Source organism: Elaeis guineensis, chromosome 5 (genome assembly GCF_000442705.2).
Source record: "Elaeis guineensis isolate ETL-2024a chromosome 5, EG11, whole genome shotgun sequence".
In the NCBI taxonomy this organism is placed as follows: domain Eukaryota; kingdom Viridiplantae; phylum Streptophyta; class Magnoliopsida; order Arecales; family Arecaceae; genus Elaeis; species Elaeis guineensis.
This window is the reverse complement of record NC_025997.2, coordinates 7,531,765-7,558,514: the sequence shown is the minus strand read 5'-3', so window position 1 is coordinate 7,558,514 and position 26,750 is coordinate 7,531,765. Positions and strand designations below refer to the sequence as shown.

At 37.9% G+C, this 26,750-nt stretch overlaps 1 protein-coding gene across 1 annotated transcript; it reads right to left on the bottom strand.

Moving 5' to 3' along the window:
- Positions 1-11,205: 11,205 nt before the first annotated feature.
- Positions 11,206-13,291, bottom strand: LOC105044753 (patellin-6-like). Its single transcript, XM_073257326.1, is given in 6 exon segments — positions 11,206-11,568; positions 11,571-11,648; positions 11,839-12,020; positions 12,181-12,305; positions 12,379-12,860; positions 12,863-13,291. Coding segments are annotated over 6 exon segments (1,287 nt in total). The 5' UTR covers positions 13,104-13,291; the 3' UTR covers positions 11,206-11,389.
- Positions 13,292-26,750: the final 13,459 nt, after the last annotated feature.

The following is a 26,750-nucleotide window of genomic DNA, read 5'->3' as shown; positions in this document are numbered from 1 at the left end:
TTCCATGTTAGTGGGTAGCATTCAGACACGGGAGAGTCCTCGCCAGTCCTCCCATTGCCATCAGATGGATACAAAAAGGAGACATCTCATCCTGCAACCCTCCCTGGTTCCAGGCAGGTTGTGACCCTCCACTGTAATCACCAAGAGCCACTATAGTAATATTCGTTATGGGAAGTAGCTGAATGGTGCACAAAAATTTCCAGAGATCATGGACTGCTGCACTTTTGGCCTACGTATATAACCGTTTTATACCTTTTTTTTTTCACCAGCCGCAAGGCTACAGAATATTGAGCTAGCTATGTCTTACTCGGTGTGGTCTAGTAATTATTTGCTAATCTATAGCTTTAATCATACAGCCTCAACCCTTTGGTTCTGAAATTATTGTGCCTAGATAGGCCAGTGTTATATAGGTTTAGGGGGAGCTGAGATCGAGCTTGATTTCAATTATATATCCATTTTTATAAGAACGGATGATTGTAACATTTTACAACCCAGATTTCATGAAAACAGAGCTCGAATCTTACTAAACTCGGGAGAAGTGGGTTCCTATGAAACCTAAAACTAGGTTCTACGATGAACCTAAGAGCGACCAAAGTGGCCGAGTAGTTGGCACAGTAGTCGAGGACAGGCTTCTTTTCCTATTGCATTCAAATAATTATTATGAAATGGATCAACAGTGTCGTGAAAGTGAGAAGTGGGCTACATGCATGCACCTTAATAAATGTCGTCCTGTATAAAGGTTGTGCACTTCATATGATTACTTGAGTAAGAAGATATTGACTCATCTTGGATTGTTTGTCTTGTTCTAGGTTGAGCTCTACATCGTTCAAATTAATGACGTACTTAAATGAATGATATGATACCTCCTTTATTTTTTGAGAAATAATGCAGAAGCTGTATCAAAACAAATAAAAAATAATTTCCTACTAATTTAAGACCTCAAGATGTTAGGGATATATGAGAGTTAAAATACAATAATTCTTCTTGGATAAGTGCAAATGCCTCCATTTGCACTCAATTGTGACTGCTCTTAGTTGTGGCAGCTTGGTGGTCGGCTATTTCTTGCTTTGACGGTAATTAAATTGTCATTAGTGTGGTTAGTCTTCTATATCTTTTAGATAAATTCATCCTTACATGCAACAAACAAACCAAATTGGAATCTCAACCTAAACATAGAAACTGACGACATCCAAATCGATGGTCGATACTGGTGTGTAATGTGTTTCTCATGCACCGACTTCACCTGTTTTATTTACTAAACTCCTTTGTTTTGTTTATATGACACGTCCACAAAAATTCTGGTCGGTGAGGTCTCAAAGCATATTTTCATCCATCCCATTATTCTCCAATAAAAATTTCACCCACATAATCCAGAACGTGGTAAATATGAATGCATCTTCCCCTCGGTTCGGACAACAACCTAGAAATAATACAGTAACCATGGTTAATTAATGAAATGAAGACAACGGGTGGTAATTTAAAAGGTGGGACGGTGGGTCTGTACGGCCGTCCGCGCACGTGCACACGATCGCGGGTGGGAAAAGAGGGAAACTTCACGCCACCCGGGCACTTGCAGGCACCGGCCATCGCGGTGTCACCCGTCTGTCGTCTTTTTCCCTTGTCCCCACTCTATCCGACGGCCCGCACGAGGCCGCCCCACCACCCGACGCGCTTCCAGTCGTTAGATTCCTGGGCCCGGGGACTTACCAAGCCACAAGAAGACAAAGAATGGGTGCAATAAATTATGGCAACAATATTCCAAGGGCTAAGAGGGTAAGAGGAGGTGGTTAGTAGTTGAGCGTAATACGGCAGTCCCTTTTCTTCTCTCACTCTAGGTTTCTGTTATCTTTGTTTTCTTCCGAGTCTTTTTGGAAAGAAGGGAAGGTTTTGGTCAGAGAATGAAGGTTTATGAGAGATGGATGAAGGTTTGGGGCTATGTGGCCTGTTGTGGGATTTGAGTGGATTTGGAGGGTGGAGGCAAGGGAGGAGTTTGGTGAGAATAAATATTTAGAATCGAATAAAATCTAGCTGTATAAAGGTGATTTATTTGTTGCATATTAGGCGGTGTAAGGCCATTAAAGTGCGCGCTTGGCATTTTGGTGGGCCAGATGTTAAACAGGATTGAGTTGGGTTTAGGAATGAATTCCACTAGGGAAGTTTAGGTTTAACAATTAGGAGGGTAGTAGTATGGGCAGAAACAAGGGTAGGGTACCCATGTAAGCCTAAATATGGAGAGGCTATGGTGGTTTGTCTTTATGCATCAGAATGATATCAAAAGGGCCCATGTAGCTGAAATACTTTTTATATAAATACTTGGAGTAGTGAAAATATTTTAACGTAAGGTCTCAAGAGTTGGTCTTAATAGTTTTTGAATACATAAAATATGATAAAAATATATATTATTGAACATATGAGCATAAAGCTAATAACATCTAAACCAAATTATGCTTTACCATTAGACAAAATAAAGGGCTGTGAAATGTGGTAGATGAGCATTCCGATCATATGATGCAAAACATAAAAGAAGTTCAAATTAATAGAGTAGACTGTTTTAGAAATGAGAAAAGATGTTATAGCAATAAAGCGTGGAAATTAAAACTTCTTCTTGTGCTAGCTACGTACAAATTTGAGCTGGAACTTTAAAGCCAATTTCATCAAACAAAAATTTCTTATGGTTGTGATCATGCATATCTATGTCGCATAATGTAAAAGCTTACGGTGGAGAGCCTTGGGCTGAAACCAGTTTGGCTATTCCATACTCATTTTCTACAGGTAAACTTCTTGGTCCTAATAGATACATATGCTACACTTGATCTTAGCCAAAAGGCCGAGAAAGTATTCTTTACACTTGATCTTAGCCAAAAGTCTAATAGATACCGATGCATCATTTTCTACAAGCAAAATTCTCACTTTTTTAGTCCCAATGGATGCAGATTCTATTCTTTCCAGTTTTTTTAGTGTTCATCCTAAGATAAAAAATGCTAATGGATGTGCAGGGATGTGGAAGAGTTGATTGAGGCAGGTGGCCAAGTTATACTGCGGTGCACATCCATCCTGTCCTTGGGTGAAGCCATTCGTTCGATCCCCATCGATCATCTCACAATGCCTCTGCCGTTCGTGGACGTGCTGCTATCCATGAAGGAATACCCGAGAGATCTCCTCCTAGAAGTATGTTGGTGTATCATGATCTTAGCTTCTCTGGGCAGTGGCTAATGAAAATCCTAATTAAATTAATAGGATACCGTATGTATTCCATTGTTTATTTTTGTTTGGCATGTGAAAGGCTAATGTGTCATGTTAATCCCAAGGTATTACCTGAGGAGCCTGATGTCCTCTCCAGCCACCCCTTGTTTGGGCCAGGGAGTGGAAAAGGAGGGTGGAATAGGCTACCTTTCGTTTATGAGAAAGCCCGCATAAGGGACCATATGCTCTTTGTGACAACTATTTGGGCATATTCCAAGCAATATTTGGTACTCCATTCAAGTTTTCAACTTTATTCCTCTAAGTATGACCGACCTTATTTGATCACTAGTTCGTTCAAAGGGCTGCAGAATTGTGGAAATATCATGCCAAGACCGTGACAAGACGGCAGCCAAGAATCAATTCATCACTCACACCTTGAGCAGATACTTTTTTTCCCATTTTTCCCTCTAACCATTCAAACATGTCCCTCTATTGTCACTCTCCTATTCCTTCTCAGAATTTGGGCAGAAACGGGAATTGAGTCCACAACAATGGACACAAAAGGTTTCCAAACACTTCTTCAACTGGTAATAATAACTTTATCATGTCTAGTGGCCCCTCTTTTTGGTGCCGATGTGAGAGACTGCCTTTTTACAAGAAGTGGAATCCATTGCAATTTTGCAACACAGTGTCATGCAAGGTAGAACAACATCTCTATATTGCAATAGATTGCACTTCTTAGATAAGAGGTAGATAGAAGTGACAAATCACAGCTTGGCTGACTGAGATCATGCAGAGAGACAGCACCATGAAGGATGGCTTTAATCTGTACTGCGGACTGTTTGCACGAAATAAGTTTGAAATACAGGAAGTATAATCTCTGACATAAAAACAGTCCTAAGGCCACTCAATTAATGTAACCCATCCAAGCCTCTGTTTTATTATGAATCCGCTGGAGAAGCTGGAGGTTGCCTTCAAAGCTGCAAAAGAGAAGCTGCTGGAGAGAACAAAATGCCAGGAACTCGGTGATTAATAAGTGTCTGGCAATATGCATCGATATCAAGATGTTGTCATCTCCATTACCATATCCTTCTATCATTTCTTTTCTCAACTTGCATGCTGGATTTTTTTTTTTTTTTTTGGAGACAAGCTATTCCAATATTTACTAGGGATAAGATAGATTACACGTCTCAAGAGGAAACGCACTTATGATTCAAAAGATATGAGCAGTTTGATATGAATTAACTCGAGGTTGGCCTCATGATCACCTCTCTCCCCATAGCAACCAAAGATTTTGAGTTCGTTCGTTGGATCAAAACTCTAGACCAAGATAACTAACTAATGAGGGTGAGATCTCTCTCCCTCTCTCCAAAAAGATATGAGTAATTTGTTATCTTAATACTGCATTGTAATTCCATTTGTATTTAAGTCTGTTGTGTTACCTTCAAGCAAATACATTGGAACAAAACCATCTAACTTGGTCATTTCAAACAAATCGAAGAAGGAATGCCGAGAACTCTCGATTTCAAGACATTCTCAGGAAAAGACCAACTGAGGTTCTAAAAAAAGGACTACAACTAGAACATTGAAGTATTCAGGTCAGAACTAGAACATGACCGAAGGCAACTTGGAACTAGAACATGACTGCTGCTTTGTTTTAACAATCAATCATCCGCACCAATTCAGTAACGTGATGTGAATTTTTTAATTTGTCCTGTGCAATTCTACATATTCTCTGTATTGGTAATACTTTTGAGCATTTCCTTCAAAAAAAGGGTAATACTTTCAAGCAGCAAACTCAAGATCTTATCGTATAGACTTTTGCCAAAACATTTTGTTAAGTATTCAGGCTTAGTTCTCCTGAAGTTAAACACTGACAGGAAAATTAAGAGCTGAATCATGTGGTAAAAATAAATTTTTTGCCATGAATTTTTCTTTTATTGTCATAAAACCGGGCCATCCTCAATTTGCCAAATTTAGCCTCATTCTTGTAGAATAAGGAAAAGATTACAAGAATAGAAGAAAGCTAAATATTGCATCAATTTGTTTCAGTATTTTAAGAACAATAATCAAATTAATAGTGACAAAGACTTTAGTTAGCATATGCATTAATAATTCAAGAGTATCATCAGACTTAATATACATCACTTTGACCAAGCGAGATCTGCCATATTAGAAAGTCGAATCATGAGCTAAACGTCTGAAAGCTATAATTTGATTATACGATGTTTGATTTAATTTTTTTTTAAATTATTTATTTTTTAAGATCTATGATGTAATACCTTTTCTTAAAGGGTGCAACACATCCAGTGATCTAACTAAATTTTATCATTTGGATCCTAAAAAAAGCTAATCAAACCTGAAGTTTTCTTTTTAGAAAAGATTTTGACTACTGTATCTTTTAATTACGGCAAGATTTGTTATAGCATGAAGCTGAGTCATGAGCTAAACTTATAAAAACTATAACTTGATCATACAGCGTTTGTTTGAAATATTTTTTTTTTAAAATTGAATAATTTGTTGAGATTTATGATATGGCACCTTCCTTAAAGGATGCAACATATCTAATGACCTAATCAAATTTCATCATTTGGATCCTAAAAGAGTGGATGAAATCTTTTTCTTTTTTTTAAAAAAATTTTGACCGGATGTATTTTTTAATCTAAGAGAAATTAAATAGAGCCACAGAAGATAAATTTGATATAAAATTCGAGATCTATATTTTATAGGATTTTAGATTTTTTAATTTATTTTTACTGATCATACCTATTTAGGAAGCGCATCCTATTAGAACTATAAAAATAATCCAACCAAATTATGAAAGAAAAGACACTACTATTATAAACAGAGACTATATACATCGATTTTATGATCATCAATTAAGTAAAATGAGATATAAATCCTACTTTCATAACTTTTCCATCTTTTTCTAATTTTTCTTTGATTGATTTGAGTTGAGGAGGTTAAGAGAACATTTCTTTCTTTCCGATCAGATCAATTTTTAGATTACAATAAGTTATCTATTCCTAAAAGCACTGGTATTTAGATATGTAAATAGTAGTAACCTGCTTTGGTTTTCTTTTCTTTTTTCCTTCTACATTACTCCAGCCTGATAACTTTCATTAAGTAGTCCTAACTTGCTATCTCAGGGTCCTGTAAAATGGAATGTATCAAGTCCTTCGTTCATGCTAAATTCATGTCTTGTGCTTATAGGCCTCATTGTTCAACATTAAGATATATGCAATAACAAATTTTCAATAATTATCTAACAAAATCTTTGGGTTAATGGTTTATTTCTATCTGTTCAGTCTGACCTCATTGGATACATCTAGAACACCCTACCGTCCAACTGATTCAAAGATTGAGTTGGCTACAAATGTAAGAGTTGTGCTCGTGTTTTTGCACATATTGTGTATTGTGTCATATCAAATTCCTCGCGAATGTGGTTGGCAGGAAATAAAAAATTCTTATGAATTTTGCACCAAAAGTTACTATTGTTAGCCGCACTTTATTTTCATTTTCCGAGACAAGCGTCGGATCTATGTCTATATATAGACAGCCGGCGCACAGGTGCACCATCTAGTTGGATAATCTTCAAGTTTGGTGTGCTCCACCTATCCTATGGGTCTTTGCCATGTCCTTTTTCTGTCACGAAGCATTATTTGCAAACTGAGGGTCTCTGCTTATGAGTAATTTTTTGTACACTTGCATGCAGTGCAATAACAATGCACCTTTTCTTCTTATTGAATCATGTAGTCATACTTTTCAATGCAAATTAAATAATGAAAATTAAATAAGCCAGTTATGCTCATTAAATATCTAATTTTTTTTTTATTTAAATTTTGAATGACAAACATGTTTTTTATTTTAAAAATTATACATTCCGTAACCTGTTATGATATTTGAAAAAAATATTTTTTATAATTTTTTAAAAATAAAAAATTATAATATGTCTTCAGAATGCTATAAACAGGCTATGGATATCATAAGAGGGCATCAGATGTTATAATTTTTTTAAAATAAAAAAATATTTTTATTATTTAAAATTTTAATAAAAAAATAAAATTATAATTTTTAATAAATATTGGAAAAAAAAACTTCATAGATATTATCCAATCGAACACGGTCCAAAATATGTGCATGCCCCATGCATTAGAAACCAGTCTGAAGCTGAAAATATAGTAATTTTTAGATTTTATTTCCCCGCCTAGACCTCGACAGTTGCATTGTCTAGTATCCAGATCTAACAAAATTTGGAAGCATGGTAACTTCTTTAGGATGGTTGCATTTAATTCTAAACATTTATGGACTACATCAAGCCTTTCAACAGACGTTTCCATGCCCGGTGCCTTCAATAGAAGGACCATCTTCGTAAAGGCCACGATGGGTCCAATCAGCGAGTCCTTTTCAAGCAATCAAAACCCATTTCCTTTCCTTTGCTTTGATCGAACCTTTTCTTTGCTTAAATTCCGCTGCATTGTCACAGCCATCGACGAGACAGGTGCAAAACGGACGCTACCAATCGACGACACGCTGTACGTGGATCACCCGTGACGCCCGCTGACCACTGTGGCCCACCTGCATTACCCTTTTCGACTCAAAGATTTTCGTTTTTCTTTCTAAAAAAAATTATATTTTACCTTCCCTCAAACTGGGTGGAGCGAAGCTTGCTCCAAGTCGAGAGATACACATATACACGTATATAGTCACGAAACGTCCTGCGTTACATCAAATCAGATGTTGTGTGTTGCAGGATCATTGTATCACGGGCCGTCCTAGGGTATACGGACATATGTGATTGTGAAACTCGACCATCGAGTTCGGTTTCAAGTCAAGGAGACTGTGAAACTAGCCTTTTCTCTTTTATTATATTCTACCTTATCCTATATGTTGCAAAGAGATCCACTGACCGGAATTAATCTTCTTTGAGACACATCTAAGATAATATCATAAGGTCACATCAAATATGGATCTAAAACCATCAATTCAATCAGCCATACATATGAAACCTACATCTAACATCCACGACTAATAATTTTGATTTAAAAAAAATAAAAAAAATTCTTTCTCAATAAAAAGATCTAACAACATGTAGAATTAGGCCTAATAAACTCATAAATTCTGATTAGTGACCTACAGACTCAACCTCCATATAAAAGAGATACGAAAGGGATCCTTACGTAAGCAAACAAAATACAAACAATTCAAGAGAAAGACAAATCTTAAGAGAAGAGAAAGGAGAATCCTCTTCGCTCTTCTAGTTCTTACTATCTTTTATCTTTATTGTTCTTAAAGCTTCAGCTAACTTAAACAAAGTATCCTCCATCAGAATATTCTCTACGAGTATGAATTTTCTTTGCAGATACTAATTGATGTTGCAGATCTTGGACGGCATTCAGCTTCAGCCACGTTAGCAACTTCTTGGAGCCTTGCGACAACGCTATCATTTTGATCTATAATATAATATTTGGGAACCGGTGGCAGTGTCATGGCATAAATTTTTGCTACACTAGCTCAGACTTGTAATAGTCGTAATATAACATTGATCTTATTGTTGTACAGTGTTAGAAAAGGGACTTTCCTAGGTGAACAACAAAGGTCCTATTCAATTGGCGTGGCGCATGGGGAGCAGGCGTGACCCACCGGCATGGTTAATCGCTTGCTACCACCACAGTTCCTTTTGTATGATCAGAATTGGCAGATAGCCATGCATGTGCATGTCCGGAATATAGCATGACTTCAAAAAGACCGGCATTTAGACATTATTTGCTGTAAAAATAATCATTAATTAAGTTGTCGATTATGTTCCAGTGCACATCATCGATTATCATTATTATTTTATCGAAACCAACTGCATGGGAGTTTATGTGTTAATTAACCCGATGAGATACGTAACAATTGATTGGATATACAGAACATCAGAAATTCAGAAGAGAAGTTGGGGAGAAAAAGGAGGCCCATCCATGTCTGCCATCAACTGCTGGCGCACAAACATCGCATAGGGATTGTAACAAACAAACCCGTCGTCCCACAACTATTGCAGAGTCTTGTTTCAACGAGCAAGCATCTTTTAGTGAAGTCTAAATGTTCAAAAGCCAAGAAAAATCAAAACCTCCAATACAACCACAGTAATTCACTTACTGCATATGTTTATTGTATTTGTTTGGATTGGCAAGAAGAGTAAGCTGTTCGCAGCCAGCTCATGTTCAACTCAAAATTTAGCTTGAATTTGCCTCGCTTGTTCAGCAAGTGGTCGAGCTAGAGATATGCTTAATTTGATTATGGAATTGAGCTATGATTAAAAAAAAAATAGTTCAAACAATATAGGTAAATGTTTTGAAGGATTTCAAGCTCTCACCAAATCTTTTTAGTGAGAAGTTTGTGAGCGTGTCAAGTTTGGCTCAAAATTTAAATGAGCAGATCTTGAGATTGGCTTGGCTATAAAACAAATCAAGCCAAAGTTAAACTTGCCTTGCTCAAATTTTACTTGTTTCCACCTTAATCTAAAAATAAAATATTCTTATTTTTATTTTTTTAATTTCCAAAAAGTTGTGATCAAATTATCCTTTTAAATATTTGAATATTTCTATAATAATACTAGTTAGTTCTCTCTTAAATTGTTTAGAAGATACTAGACTTGTTTGAGAAAGGATTCTAACACTAATGCACTCTGAGTGACAACTGGATTTTATCACAAGAGATAACTTTTTGAAAACAAATATTTCAGTATATACAAATTCTAAGAAAATCTAAAGAGGAAAAGAAGCTTCTGAACCAACGCGAGAATATATATAAGACATAATGCATCAGAAAAATATTAATTATAAATTAATTATTTAAGATTTTCTAGAATTAAGACTACAGTAAATATATCCCAAATCTAAAATCATTATTACTCCTTTACATGTGCGCATTGTTTCTAGATATAAAGACAGCCCTCTGGAAGTCCAAACAGTATCCTCCAATAACTCCCCCACTCTGTGTGGTAGTTTAGGAGCATAAGAGAACTAGACTACTAGCAATAAAATTAAAGGCTGCACGGCCCATGGAATCAGCATTCCTAAAAATTTTGGATAAGAAGTTCAATTAAAAATGGCTTGCCTCAGAGAATGGGATAATGGTCTCCGTCACCGTCTCAACTTTCTCAAATTTCTTCACCGCTTTTGTTGGCTCTTAAGATTTCCTCAGGAGCAAACAGCTTATCTTGAGGCATCTTAATCCGACATCCAAAACAGGGTACTAGCAAAAATCATCACGTACCAACTACCCGAGTTACCGTATATGGTCAGACCAATGAAAAAATCGTGTTTGTTACTTGAGTTAGAACAACGAATGGAGGTATATAGAACACGGTACACAAAAGCAGAGACAAAACAAATATTAAACCCTACAGAATTTTGGTTTAATGTTGAGACAGGCTAATCATATAAGAAGCTGACATGTAGGTAAATTGTGGTCTTCATGCTTTAATCGTGTACATAATAAATGTGCATGCTGATATTTGTTGAACGGTAACTAAGAAATGAGAGTCGGTATCATGACAAGGTCGCTCTATTCTCCCTACCCACATATCTAGCCTTGATCTGGAAACCTAGTGCAACCCTTTTGTGAAACTGTTATTCTAAATATATATCAGGTGAACATCTTATACTGAATCGAGAACAGGTTAATCTGGGATAATATTGTTCAATAAATGTTCGACTAGGGATATATAATTAGGTGTCTTTGAGATCCTTGGGGCATGGAGATCCATGGTATACAGACATTCTATCTCATTTACATTTTGAATATAATTGAAATGATGATTTTATGTCTCGACATTTGGATACGAACTTGCTCATGCTGACAAAAAGCACACCAACACAAGCCCCACGCTCTCTCTTTGCTGTCATCTTTTTGAAGGCAGCTTTCTTTTTGTTGTCAAGTACCCTCTTTCCAGGCAGTAAAACCCACAAGCTATGATTAGGTGCACATCCGCTTGCCTCGGCCTCAGCCACTAGAACTTGGAAGCACAACCTAGGATTACTTCACAACAAAATACCATTTTTTTGGGGGGTAATACACAAAATATTCAACTCATTCGCTATGCTTAACACGGGAAAAAGGCTGCATTTCCATATATCAACATAGAAGGATGGAAACTCCTATCCTAGTTATAATTAAGTAAAACAAGAAGCTAAATCACTCCCAAGTCCTAACTCTGTAACTAAACAGAGTGTTTGCGGACAAAGTATCTGTAGGCCGCCACCTTCCTCCTCCTGGAGCTGGTATTGTCCACGGACAGCACCAACTTCCCGGCTTCCTTCGACGTGAAGGCATTGTGGATCGGCTCCTCGGCAGTCGCCGGAATCCTCCTCGTCTTCTCCACCTGAATCGTGTAGCTCCCTCCTCGCTCGGCACGTACTCGGCGCCGTAGTCCAAGTCCCATCCCCCCACCGCTATGTCCCACGCTATGGTGCTCCAGCCTGATCCAAATTACGATCTCATGTCAACCAACGTGGAAGTAATTAAGGAAATAGGTGGCCCGTGACAAAGTCACACAACTCAACAGCTACCATCAGGGCCCTACCACGTGAACAGGACACATCATCTCACGCTTGGTATGGAATTCAAATGCGACAGTATACTAGAGTCGAAGGATTCAAATATTTCGAGAAAAGTAAGTAGCTTGGGGGGGGAGAGAGAGAGAGAATACCTCAATGCCATCGATTTCAAGGTTTACTTTCTCCCCACCCTTAATGGTGAACTCAGATGCCGGTTTGGGGGGACCGTTCTGCAGATCCCCGGGCCGGCTCAGACCTCCATACCGGACCGGCACAAACTCCGGCCTAATGAACCTAATTTCAGGGATCAGAACAGCATTTAAGAATGGAGCAGTTGCAAAGAGTAGAACCCATCCAAGGACACCATGCAAACAGTTGGAAGTATGGAAATGAAACACAGAGGAGCCGCAGAGGAGAGAGCGAGAGAAAGAAAGGGGGTTGGTTAATAAATTACCTGTAAAGGGTCTCGGCCACGTTCCCTTCTCTGGCGATGACGAACTTGCTCTTGGTCCTTTCCGTCAGGAAGGGACTGATCATCGCATACAGCATACTAAAATACCACGGCACATTTATAAACACCTGCACATCTAAAAATTAATCAAACCTACTCCAAGAAAAAAATAAATCATCCAAGAATCCAACAGTGATCTACCTTTCTGGCGACCATCTCGGGGTAGTTATCCTGGAACAAGGAGAGGATCTGGTTGGAGGCCACCCGGAGCTCCCTCTTGGGCATATCTTTAAGATCCGTGACCTGTATGATGGAGTTGATCCCGCCCGGCCGGAGCTCGAGCAGCCGGACTCCTCGCTCCATCACCTGGACTCTCCAGCGGAGGAATTTCTTCAGCTTCTCCCCGTCGCCGAACACCCGGTCGTACATCTCGCGATCTTTGAAGACGCCGTAGGCGTTGTAGCAAACCGGGTGGCCGGCCCGGTCCGGGCCGTGAAGGTAGGCCACCACCCCCTCCAGCTCCTTGAATCCCAGCTCCTCGTCGACGACCCCGTCCGCCCCGAACTCCTCCCTCCACTCCACGCACCGCGCCAGCATCGCATGCGCCTGGGCCACGCTGAAATCCCTCGCCCGGAGAAATTTCAGCAGAACCACGTCGGCCCTCTCGTCGGCAGCCGCCCCAGAAGCGGAACCCCCCACATTGCGAGAGGCTTCGACGAGGAAGACGCGGAGAGGAGATTCTTGAGCTCTTGGAGCGCTCTTTGCTCTCCGGGCTTGAGATTGGAGGCCAAATAGGAGTCTTCTTTGAAGGAGGAGGACCGCTCGAGAGTGGGGGTGTCGGCTTCCATTAGAGAGCTCATCAGGGACCTCTTGGTAGGCTTGGGAGACGGCCCAGGCTGAATAGTCGGCGATTGTTCCATCGACATTTGAAGTAGAGAAAGAGAAAGATACAAGGCGAAGGAGAGCTGGGGTTCTTTTGGGGATTTGGTGGTATATATGTTTGTGAATCACTTGATTCGAGGGGCAAACGAGGGAGGAGATCAGCTTTGAGTTGAAGAGGAGAGGTGGGGGTATGAATACTTGCAGTCAGGGTCCACTAAAAAAAAAAAAAAAATTATTGGAGTCAGGAGGGGCGACAATTATGACGATGGATGAGGCACTCGGGGTGGAATATTTATTCTGGAGCGGCTGGGGAGCATGGGTGGACCGGTGGGAACAGTCTGGCGATCTGGCTTTCTGTGTGCTGCGGCTGGACTTGAGGGGACCAAGGAACTAAACAATGGTCGATCGAGATGTTCCCATTGGATTCTGATCTGGGAACCTGGCTCGGTAAATAGTGGCCCTTGTTCTGATGAGACGGGTAACGGAAACGGCCCTGTAACACCTGACGATGGTGGTACAACAACTGCAAGCTCATCAGACGGTCCCAAACCCGAAGGATTTTACCGCGAGTGGTTGCAACAAAAGTTAGTCGTGTTAACCCGAGGGTAATTCTTTCAAAACGAGAACGTTGACTCGTGCCAACTGGGCTTGAAGTGAGTCGAGAGTGGGTGTAACAAAAGTTTCGAGATTTCACACCACTTGGCTGTACGAACGCCATGCGTCGCCAGCCAAGCAGCGTTAACACGAGGAGAGAGCGTCTTTTTGGCAGGTCTAACGTTCAAATTCGAACAAACGAGGAGAAAGTCTAAAGTCTTTTGACGGAGAGGGGAGGACACATGATAAGAATCATAAGATCTAGCTTTGGATTCTATCCAGAGCAACAGGTGATTGCTATGTCATTTTTTTTTTATATAAAAAACTCGCATGTGGGCATGGCTTTATGACAGCTTTGGTTTCAAATTGAGGTAATAATTCTGACAATGTTACTCGCATGTAATTCCAAAGACTCCAAACACTATTAAACAATTCTGGTGCCTCGTCAAACAGACTCAGCATTGAGCTCCAACCTATACTTTTTACCGCTCTGTTTACCACCCAAATAACTTTATTTTCCATGTTGTTTAAAGAAATAACGAGATACCCTTGTCAGCTCCAATGCCAAGTCTGTGATCGCAAGTATATTCTAGGATATGCGTATAAATCCACGTTGGCGTGATTGGGGCAGTGCGTGTTAATGCCTTCTCATGGAGGGCCTGAGCTCATTTAAAACAGGGCTTGAGCCCACTTTCGGAATTTGAATTTCGGATTAGATGGGAGCAACTGGCACGTACCAAAACTTGAGAGGTGGACCCCCAATCTATGGGTACGTGAATTGGATTTTGTCACCCTCATCATTTTCTGGGACAAGATGGACTGAAGTCCACTTCCTTCTGCTTCCCAGTAGTGAAAGTGTTTGCAAGATATAGAAATTGTTATGACCCGTCGATCAGACGTTCCTGATGGGTTTGTCCCTTAAAGCTATGGCCCTTAAACATCGTGGAAACTTGGTTGGTGTGAAAGCAACCAGCGAGGGAAAGAAAAAAGACCACCTTTCCTTGCCTTCCGAGCGTGGCTCTGGCCTTCGTTCTCGGAATTCGGAATAGCGATGAATCGGCTCTGCGTTGTCAAACAGCAAAATGGGGCTGAACTTTACCTGGTGACCATGTGGTCAGACCCGTTAGATACACGTCCACTTTGCCTGGTGGGTGATTCATGCAAGATAGCAGATCCACGCTCATTCTGCTTTTGGTTTCGGAGGAAAAGATAGGCGTTCGTTGCCCAGCAATTTTATTTTATGTTTTTTTTTTTTTAGGGTTAGAAAAATATGGAATTATTGATTGATATACAAATTTTTGAGCGAGTGGGAGAGGGCATGGGAGGATTTTATTTAATTAAAAGTCTAGATGGCTGAGATATGATCGATTGAAGTTGGTATGAAATTCGAAGCGACGGAAAGACCGCCAGCGGCTAGTGGCGCGCACGGCCCAGACGTGGCAGCGCATGGCCTGGGCGCACAGGGCCGGCCCAGTATGCAAAATGCGTTGAGGCTAGGCCCACGCTGCCCGCATGGATTTAGAGCCCGGATAGCCCGATCCACGATGGATCGGTGGTGCACAGAGGGGTCTTGGACCCGAGATCGTTTCCTTCGATTTCTCATGGTCCACGCTTATTTCGTGGACCGATGCACAATCGTGTGGTTCTGGTATTGTCGGTCGAGATCCAACGGCCCTAGGAGCTACCGATCACGATCCGATGGTCTGGATGGTCTTTTGGGTACAGTAGGAGTCTGTGTCCTATTCTTTTTGGGTTTTAAGTCTTTAAAGGGCATGTTCACCGCAATAGTGTTGTGGCATGGTTTCCTTCAGTGGAAAATCAAAGAACCCATGGAGAGAGAGAGACGCGAGATGCTGAGAGGAGCGGCGCAAGTAGGCTTCTGGACAGCGGACAGCGGTTGCTTCAGAGGTTCGGGAGGATCTTCCTAGAGAGAAGCTTTTGTGAGGGAGAATTTCCTGTGAAGAGAGATTGGTGTACGAGGGTTGAGAGTGAGATTTCTCTTATAATATTTTTTTTTTCTCATAATGAAGTTTGCATGTCCGTGGAGATGAGCTTTTTTTTGCTGATCCACGTATTTGATTGCTTTCTGTTTTATTTCTTCTTTCTTTCTGCTGCAACGTGCGGTATTGAAAAGATCTTGAAAGATGATGTCCTGAACAGACATTCATCTAACAATATGAATATAATTCACATATTGAGTAACGGTGCTAAGATCGAGTAGGGACGTTCACATTATTGAAAATTTTCTTGACTCCAAGATTTTAATATTAAGAGTAGTGCTAAAATGGTATAAATGGAAGAAAAGCTTCGTTACGACTGCGAAGCACGGTAATCCAAATGGGCGCCGGGCCGGGGCTCGTGATCAGGACAGTCGTCCCATCGGGCTTGGACCTCAAATTCGGTCCAAGAAAATTCCAACGGGGCTTGGGTGTAGTATCGGCCCCGATGAAAGTCCAATATTGGGTGTAGTATCAAACGGAATTTAATCTGTCCCTCCCAATCTCTCGTCTGTCTTGCCCTCCTCCTAATCCTACAATATTCCTTTTCACTCCCAATCTCTCCCCCCTCCTCTTCTCCCAATCTCTCTCTCCTCTCTCTCGCTCGCGGTTTCTCTCCCCTCCTGAGTCCTGATCCATCTCCTCCTCTCCCTTCTTCCACGCCAGCCCTTCCTCTCACCCTCCGTTTTATAATTGAGTTCGGACTGGGTTTTGCATTACGGCAACACAGATTCCTGATACAGAGTATGAAATGTTCCCAATCAACAAGATAGCAAGGGCTACGAATTGAAGTTTTCCTCTTTCCTTTATTCTTTTACATACGTCTAACGAGCAGATTGGGAATTTAATCACGGTTGGCTAACATGAAGGGACTCCAAACTATTTCCTGCTTTAACATTGAATTCTATGTTTTAGTGGCTCCTTGGACAAGTAAGCATAGTATTTTAACAGTCCTAAGTTTCATGAAGCTTTACGACACCCATGAAGAACGCTAATGGATAGTTTGTATGCTCATTGGATCCTTAAAAGAGTTATTGATTAGCTAATCTTCGGGATAGAAAGGATTTCAACTCCTAGAATTTTGGAGCATATAATGAAAATAGAGAGCGGTCATTTCTTCATCATATACTTAGAGATTGCAGCCTGATAATTTGGTGGAGAATGAATATGCATACGTCCTAGTTTACCAACAAGATTTAGATTTGGTGAACGTCAAGAGAGAGCAATGCAACCTCTAGTATGCCTGCCAAGGTATGGAATGGTTTAAGCGAAGACAATCAGGTTTTTCTATGAAGGTTGATGAGTGGGAGAGCTCTGGACCAGTCATTGTCGGGATCTCCTTTGCATTGGTAAAGCTAAAATTTGATTTAGATACATAAAAATAGTTTGAATAGCTTCGGGGCATATTTGGTTATTTAATTAGAATGGAAATAAATAACTCTTATTTCAACTGCTTAATGGAAGGAGTCTCATTTCCATTTTAATTTTTTGGAAACAGAAATACTCCAATCCCACAAAATCTAATCCGGACTTTTTTATAATCTTTAAATCTTATTTTGATTCATATTTCAATTTCAATCACTAACCAAATAAATTAGGGAATATGACCATTCCTATTCCAGCCATCAACCAAATGCACCCTCCGTTCTTTGCTATGGTGGCTTGAGGCCGAACTCAACTCACATGATGATGTCCCCTGAAAGGCTCAACACACGTAGCCAAGCGAGTTAGATTCATTGACCCTTCACTAGCTTGCTTGCCTTCATCTCTGTTTGGTTAGTGCATGTTTGCACAGTAGCTGCAACCTTTGTCAACGGGCGGGGCCGGTTTGACTAGGCTAACGGCCAGATCCAAATTCCTGGACAAAGGCGAATGGTTGTGGGCATGGAATCCCCATACCCAAATAAATCAGGCCGTGTCCATTCTTCGTTTGGTACTAAGACGATGTCACTTTTAACCCAGCCTGCTGCTCGAACACAGAACGTGCACCCAGGCCGGTTTTAAACTTGACGTTCTTGGTCCACCTTTGATCCGGTCCAAACTCATCTCAAACTGGACTGAGGCCTCAGCCCATGGACGTCTACACCACTGAAGTTATCTTGGGGAATTGGGCATGTATATAGTCAAATTTCTATGAGGAGTAATTTTTTGTACACCACATGTGGTGTAGAAAAAATACACCATCTTATCTAATTGGGCTACTAGCAATCTCTTTTCATCCTATATTTAATGCTTGTAGTTCCATTTTTTTTATTTGAAATTTTGAATAACGAAGATACCCTTTTTTTTCTGAAAAAATTATGACATCATGTGATCATATTATAATATTTTGCAGTGAATTATGACTTCCTATTCATAATTTGACTACAGAATGTGATAAGGGAGAGCATTTTAGTCATTTAAAACTTCGTAAATTTTCAATGATGAAAATATCTTTCTCTCTTTATGACTTTTTCATAATTCCTGTATGCAGAAAGTCATAATCTGACCACATGATGTCATAATATGATTACAAGATGTCATAATTTTTTGAGAACATAAAAGTTATTTTTATTATTAAAAATTTTAAATAAAAAAATAAAATTATAGATATTAAATATATTATTATATGTATATTAGAAAGTGATGAATATACGCTCTAATATGATTATATGGTGCTATCACATATGATGCCTAAAGACTTTTTCTTCTACAAGAGAGAGGCTAATAAAACCTGGACGTGTTGTTTTATGGGCTGTTAATTTTATGCTTATGCAACAACTCTCAGGACTATGGCAGCTTTATTTCTTTTATTACCTGTTTATTACTATTGTAGTTATTCTTGTTTTTGTTGTTGTTGTTGCGAATTCAGCTTATCTGTTGCTTCTGTGATGATGATATAGTTAATACAGCACCAGCTTTTGGAGGTTTCCCATGCATTTTTCCTGCCCTTTGCTGCAAGTCTGCATCTACTCAATGGTGATTAGGAGGGACACGGTCACCCTAAACTTATTAATATCAGTGACCATTATCACTTACATTGGCAGTGAGCTAGTATTAAGTCATATGGATTGGACTACAGATCTCGAACATGGATATTTCATTATTGGATTGGAGAATGGTTTAAAAAATAGGATGATTTAAAATCACTTTATGATCATTATGGTGTGATAAAATATGCTGTACCAAAGGCCACTAATAAAAGACAAGGGAAGTCTAGAAGTCTTGGCCTATTACTGCTGGCCAGCGCCTGGCGGTTACTTCGCAGCAGACTACCAGTAATTAGCACGTATATCGGGCAACTAATGCTCGTATCCGAATTCTTTTCCTAATTAATATAAAAAAATTATTTATTTAAATAATTTAATTTTTAATTTATTTATCAGAATGATGTAAAATCGATAAAACGTCATTTTAAATGACGTTTTATTATAGCCACATCACCCCATATTTTTTACGTAGATCACAAAAATAAAAAAATAAAAAATAAAAACATCAAAAAATATGATAGTTTTAAAAACGTCATATATTTTTTTGGCATTTTTTTTCCATCAAAAAAAAATAAAAAATAAAAAAATTAAATTTATAAAAAAATAAAAAAATTTTAATTTTGTTAAAAATAAAAATTATCATTTAAAATTAGTATCTCCATTTCAAATTATCTTTTTAAAAAAATATCTGAAAAAAATTTATATAAAAAAAACTAAAAATATCATTAAAAATTTTAAGAAATAAAAATTATAATTCTAAAATTTAAAAAAATAAAAATTTTAATTTTAATTCAAATAAAAAACATCATTTCAAATTACAATCTCCTTTTCAAATTAATTTTTTTAAAAAAATATCATAAAAAAATAGAAAAAATAAAAATTATAATTTTGAATGAATTTTAAAGAATAAAAATTTTAATTTTAATTCAAATAAAAAAATAATTTTAAATTATTTTATCCATTTAAAATTTATTTTTTAAAAAAAATATCTCAAAAAATATTAAAAAATTAAAAAATAAAAATTACCATAAAAAAGAAAAAATGAGAGCCAAATAAAAATTATAATTTTAAATTTAAAAAAATAAAAATTTTAATTTTAATTTAAATAAAAACCATCATTTCAAATTACTTTTCCCACTTCAAATTAATTTTTTTAAAAAAATATGTCAAAAAAAATAAAAAAATAAAAAAATACCATAAAAAGAAAATATTTAAAAATTATGAAAAAATAAAATTATAATTTTTAATTTAAAAAAATAAAATTTTTAATTTTAATTAAAATAAAAAATATCATTTCAAATTATTTTTCTCATTTCAAATTATTTTTCTTAAAAAATATTCCAAACAAAGAAGAAAAAAATGAGAAAAAAATAAAAATTCAAATGTTAACTCAAATAAAAAATATAAATTCAAATTATTTTTTTCATTTAAAACTAATTTTTTTAGAAAAATATCTCAAAAAAATTTGTGGGGGTTAAAATAATAAAAAATATCATAAAAAATTTCAAAAAAATGAGAAAAAATTAAAAATTATAATTTTAAATTTAAAAAAATAAAAATTTTAATTCAAAATTTTTTTCAATACCACACCGTACGTAGCTGTTTGTGCCCGTACCAGATTAAGATGTACCAGTGCGATCCAATTCATCTCATAATTAAATTATCCGATATACTATTATTATTTACATTATAATTTCTATAGTCCTTTTAGCATAACTTTTTCTCTCCTAATGTTCTGAGACATATTAGAGTATGTGTAACCATATCCACAAAGCATAATATCCGATCACTTGAAATTAAATAATATAAAATAAAATTAATAATTAATAATATTAAATAGAATAAAAATGTCAAGCATACAAAAAATAGTAGAATAAAAGTTTCAGAAATATTAAGTACAAATCTAAAAAAGATCAAGTCCCACAAAGACGTCGTGGTGCCCGTGGTCGCTTGGACCTTCTCAGGAAGGTCCTCAACGGCTGCTCTTGCTCCTGCTGTGATGGCTCCTCTCCTATATCAGTGGAGAAGGTCTGCTGGCATGCTACTCAGGAATAACAGATATTGTCGGATTATCTACGGACTGAGTGATCCGCTCAACCCTCTCATCTGGATATACGGATGGGCCTGAAAAGAAAGTATCATACTTATGTGGCCAACTGGTATCCGATGATATCATCTGGGGGATGTAGGAAGAAGAAGGCGCTGCCATCTGTGGATCAAAAGGTGGTGGCATCTGTGCAGCATCTAGTGATGACATCTGCGGAATATGCGGTGATGACATATGTTGAACATATGGTGACGGCGTATATCTCATATCTGGCACATCGGCTGCTCCATACCCAGGCGCACAGCTATATGGATCAACACCAATCGCCACCAATATTCTGAAACTTGTTCTCTCTATCTCACGCAGTATCCGAATCCGTTCGTCCTCATCAGTCGTAGATAAAGCACGATGAGCGTCCAACACAAGACCCGATATAGAATCAGTCTACAAAATAAAAATAAAACAGTCAATATACTGTAAAATATAAAATAAAAATATAACACAAACAACATAAATTAATTTTCATAGTCTTACCAAAAGATGCACAGTAGAACTCTCGCCTTCGTATCCGGGAACTGCATACCGAGGCTGTCCAATGACTCGCACTGTAATGCTAAAAAATCAAGCCATGTAGTCATCGGTATATGAATGACCTCTCAAAATGGGATCACCATGAACAATGTGATCTCGACGTACATCCCAAATATCGATGTACTTAGCATGTTTGATATGCCAGTCAATACGAGCTCTCCTTCGTCAATCAATACGATGAAGCCCTGGCTGGTATCAAACTACTCTGGGATACCCTGAATCTGATCAAACTGCCGCAGGACACGATCGGAAAGATGTCACTCTAGCATATCAAAACAAATAAGTGGCACCCTAACAGTCCAATGTCATGTCCAACTGTACATATTTACGGCAATATAGCCAATATCTCATCTGTATATGGCTCCCACAAAAATTGATAGAGTTAAAAAAAAAAAATTAGTAAACTAAAATTTTAATAGATTATGAATACTATAAATTGATATTTGTAAAAAATTCAGAATTTACCCGTCTATATGTATCAACTAATGTATTCAACTGGCACCTATAAACCCGTGCCACTCTCGTCGATACGTGATGAACGTTAAATGCAACGTTCCATCTGTTTCACAATCTACTCATGTTAAATAAATTTTATCGAATTTAAAACAGTAAGTTTCAAATAAAAGAAGTAATATTTTTATACCTATATCTCAATGATCTGTCCAGCCTGAATGGAACATCAGGATCATGCTGCTCTGATGGCATCTCGAGTAACTGTCGTCGTAATAGACTGATAGTCGGCATACGTTCTCATACCCAAATCTATAAATTTTAAAAAAATCATACATGATATACCCAATGTTTGAAATATAATTGAATATTAAAAATAAAAATTTTTAATTCACATACTTGTAATAATATAAGATAACCACCAATCTCGCTCTAATCAGCACAAAAATTCCAACACATAGCTCTGTACAGGCAAGCTAGTACTGCACTGCCCCAATTGAGTCTACGAGCGAAGTTTAAATCCTCTAATAATGGAAAAAACATCAACTTCATCTTATTCGATGAAGTATGGGTAACAGGACACCACCAACAATCACAGCACCTGACCTCTAACATACTGCTGCACCATCTCCTCTGGTGCATCATCCGCAATATAAAAATATCGGTAACAATCATCCAAACACTCAATCCTGAGTCGTGAATGATCGAAAAAATATGCATCGGGCTTAAACCCTAGTAATCGCAAGCACAAAGCCTGCCACTCCGGAATGGTAAGCGTGGGATCAACTCTGGTAATTGGATCGCCATCAACTGGTAGTCCTGTAAGGATACTGACATCCTGTAAAGTGATGATCGCCTCACCAAATGAAAGATGAAATGTGTGTGTCTCTGAACACCATCTCTCAAGCAAAGCAGTAATAAGACCAACATCCATCTGTATACGACCGATCTGATATACTCCATAGAATCCAAGATATCGTAAATAATTCAGCACTCTATGTGGGATGTCCTCTGTCCTCCAGAAGTCAGCATCAGATCATCGTAGACGAAGGTGTCTGGACTCCTGCAATAAAATATAATAATTGATAATGTATATGACTTTTTAAAAAAAATTTAAATAGTAAATAGGATTGGAATGCTTACGCCGTCATCTAAAATAGTCTGTGATCAATGGTGCTCCTGCAATGTAAGAATACTGCTGTCTCGAGGATCGAGATACGCGGATCGTAAGCCATAATACGCTAATGAATCTAAAATAATGATATTATCATAAGTGTATTAAAAAATAAGAAATATGATATGATAGCCATTCATTTTATGAGAAATATATTTTAAACACAATATTGTCACACAATACAATTTAAACACAAAATTCAGTTCATCTCACAGAAATACATAAAATAATGACGAAAATACATCTTCAGAGCCTTTAATTTCTTCCACTGCTTGAAGTTGAAGTGTGTTGAAGTATCCTAGGATAGCGACGGCAGTCATGATCCTGTTCCTTACAAATACCACAGTGGTTCTTACTTCTTATTTGCCTATCATCCATCTTATTTCGTAGTCTTGTTGACTTTGGTCTACCTTTCTGCTTGGGTCTCAAACGATGATGATCAAGAATAATTTGAACATACGTATATGCATCTAATAATCTTCATATGGTAATGGATTAAAGTTACCGCTCCAAGCATTCATATATGCTGTAATTGTATATGCATCATCCACAAAACCACTAAAATGTACAGCAATTTCTTGACACAGCTAAAACGTGTGAACATGGATATTTGTACATGCTCTACTTTCTACAATAATATTTTCTTTCAGCTAAAGTAACAGTATGAGAATTTTCTCCATCTCGTAACCCTGCGCTTGCTCTCTTCGTAAGCACTTCATATATATCTCTTTGAAGGTTGAATGTTGTTACTCGGTGCTGGTTAGCTTTAACTTGATCTTCAGCAATCTTAATTGCAATATGAGAGTAAAAAGATTATTTAGATTCTCCTCTACATATCTCAAAGCTTGGGCATGCCTCATATTGAAGTATTTCACAAGATGATAAAATGTCATTTGAACACAAGCTGTAATTGGCACATTTCTAGTTCCTCATAAAACACTGTTAAAAATCTTCGACAAATTTGTAGTTAAGACATCATAGCGCAGGCCATTATCATATGCCTACGTTCACTTCTCTTTTCTATCTTGGACAACCAGCTCCAAACCTCTTCATTCACTGTTCTGATCCTACCCATGATAAAGTTGAACTTGCGAACTTGATGAGCGCTTCCTGCTTACCATACTGCTCTTTTCAGCTGCATATTTTTAAAATGAGTGTTGAAATTACTGCAGATATGTCTTAAGCAGTATCGGTGATAAGCACGTGGTGGACTCCATCTAATAGATTCATCTGCGATGGCATTTAATATACCTGGATGCCTGTCAAAAATTAAGCATATTTATTTCTATCTTTGACGATGTGTTCTGAGCTGGAAAAGAAATCAATTCCAACTTGCAGTCATCTCCTCATCCACAATTGCATATGCTAATGAAATATCACATTCTCTATATCAATTCCTGTTGCAATTAACATCTTACCTTTAAACTTTCCATACAAGTACGTGCCATCAATGCTGATTACAGGACGACAGTGCGTAAAATCTTGGATAGATGGTTTGAAAGCCCAGAAAATATAATTAAAATTTGGACATTGAAATTCACAGTTTGAAAAAATTTTCATGAAATAATGTACCGGAATTTGCATGTTGAAGTGCAGCCATATAATAAGTAATTTAGCATAAGATGGCTCCCATTCTCCATAAATATCAACCAATACCTTCTGTTTTCAAAACCATGCTTTCCTGTATGACACTGTATATTGAAATTGATCATTAACAACTGCCACAATAGCTTCAACTTTGACACCGAAATCTTTCTCAATAATATGTCGGACTAGTGTGCCAATCATCCTTCCACTGACATGTTTGTGGTCTGACTCAACCCCGTAAACAAACAAATGTGAGGACCTTATATTTTGTGATTTGAAAATATCCATATTTTTTCAACAATGCAGCACGAAGCCTTCATTTATAATTTTGAGCATTATCTGATGATGCGCATCGTACGGACCATAATATCGAATATGACTGAACTACATTGTATGTCCGATGCTTCATAATGTGATAAAGATCAACAGCTCTCCTTACATAATCTTTATCTCAAACATTAAACCTTTAGAAAATTCAGTCATCGAGGAGTCCCAAAACTGATAGTTAGAGTTCAATCTTCGACTAGCACTAACACAACCACCATCATCTAAATTTATATCATTAAAAAATTATGGGGTTCGTGCAAATGAGGTTGAGGTTCTCTCACATTAATATTAGCCTGAACATCTTATCATCATTTCATCTTCATCATCATCATCATTACTGCTACTGTCCTCATCCATCCAACAGTCTTCATCTCCGCTTTCATCTGACTCAAAGCCTAGATTATCAGAATTTATTCCACCGACTATTCAGTCATCATTCCCTATATGAATGTCATCTCCCGCACTTACCACTACTTCTAGCAAAGGAGAAGTCACCATAGCAGAAGACACAGGAGAAGTCACCATAGGACTCTGAATAATTGGACAACTAGGGCCGACAGTAATGGAATGTTGTTCTACAAATACGACCTCAACACTATCGTTTGCACCATAGGAGTTACGAAAGGTGAGGAAGGCCCAACATTATTGTCCACTTGAGTTAAAAGCCGACTATAGTATCCAAAGCTCGGTACATCTTCTTTTGAATATATAATTCTAAAAATCGACATTCTGCATATTTCAAAGGAAAGATTAGCATTTTTCGACATCTTCATCATCATCAATTGGAACTAAGATATAATTGCTCTGCATTAATTGTCCCGACAGATTAGGAGATTTTCATTTCAATTTTATTTCATATTTTTCTTTGTCTACAGAAATACTGCTGGATAAATGGTTCAATAATTTTTGACGTGATAATGATGAAGATACTCTAATCATCCGATTTGCAGGGTGACTGTACTGCACACCAGTTTCATCATTCTATATCATGCCATCATAATATAATAGTATACGAATCGAGTACTGGCCATTTTCTTGGAGAAACCTATGATAAAATCAAAATCAAAATATTTAGTATTACTAATTATTTTATCGTTTCAAAAGATTTACATGATAAATGCATCATATCATCAACAAATATGTACAGATAGATCTTATCCCATTCGGAAATTGCATTAATTCTATAGGTTAATTACATTAATCAAATGATATGCAAAAGGGATCGAAAGAAATTTCGACAGTATTTTTTCTTAGTTCTTCCCACACGACTGAAAATGTGTGAGGAGAACTAAAGAAAAATACTGTCCAAAATTTCTCTCCAACCCTCCGCATATCATTCGAATAATGTAATTACCTATAGAATTAAATGCAATTCCCAAACTGTCCAAACTGGACAATCAATTGACCAATGTATATATTTTACGGTACTCATACAAAAATATATAATCAAATATATATTTTATACGGATATCGTAGATATCTACATTGGTCAACTGACAGGTCTACATTTTCATGAAGTGTAATATATTTTAAAATTTTTAAATTATAATCGAATCAAATTTTAAAATAAATCTTAATCTAATGAGATAAAAATAAAAAATAAAAAATAATGAGATAAAAATAAAAATTAAAAAGATTGAAATAGAAGGGTGCCGCAGGGTTGCACGGGCCTGCCGCGGCTTGCCGTTGGGGCCCACCGTCGCCGCCGTCGGGGGGCCGCCGCGGCCCATCGTCGGGGGGGCCACGTGGGGGTCGGCCGTGGGGAGCCATCGTCGGGCCGCCACGGGGAGCAGCCGTCGGGCCGCCGCCAGGGCCCGCCACCCCCGTCGGTCGTCTGTTGCCGGCGGCCAAGGAAAAAAGGGGGGAGAGAGAGAGGAACAGGGAGAGAGAGAGAGGAAGAGGGAGAGGAGGGGGCCAGCCAAGGGAAGGGAGGGTCGGGTTCCACCGTCGGGCCA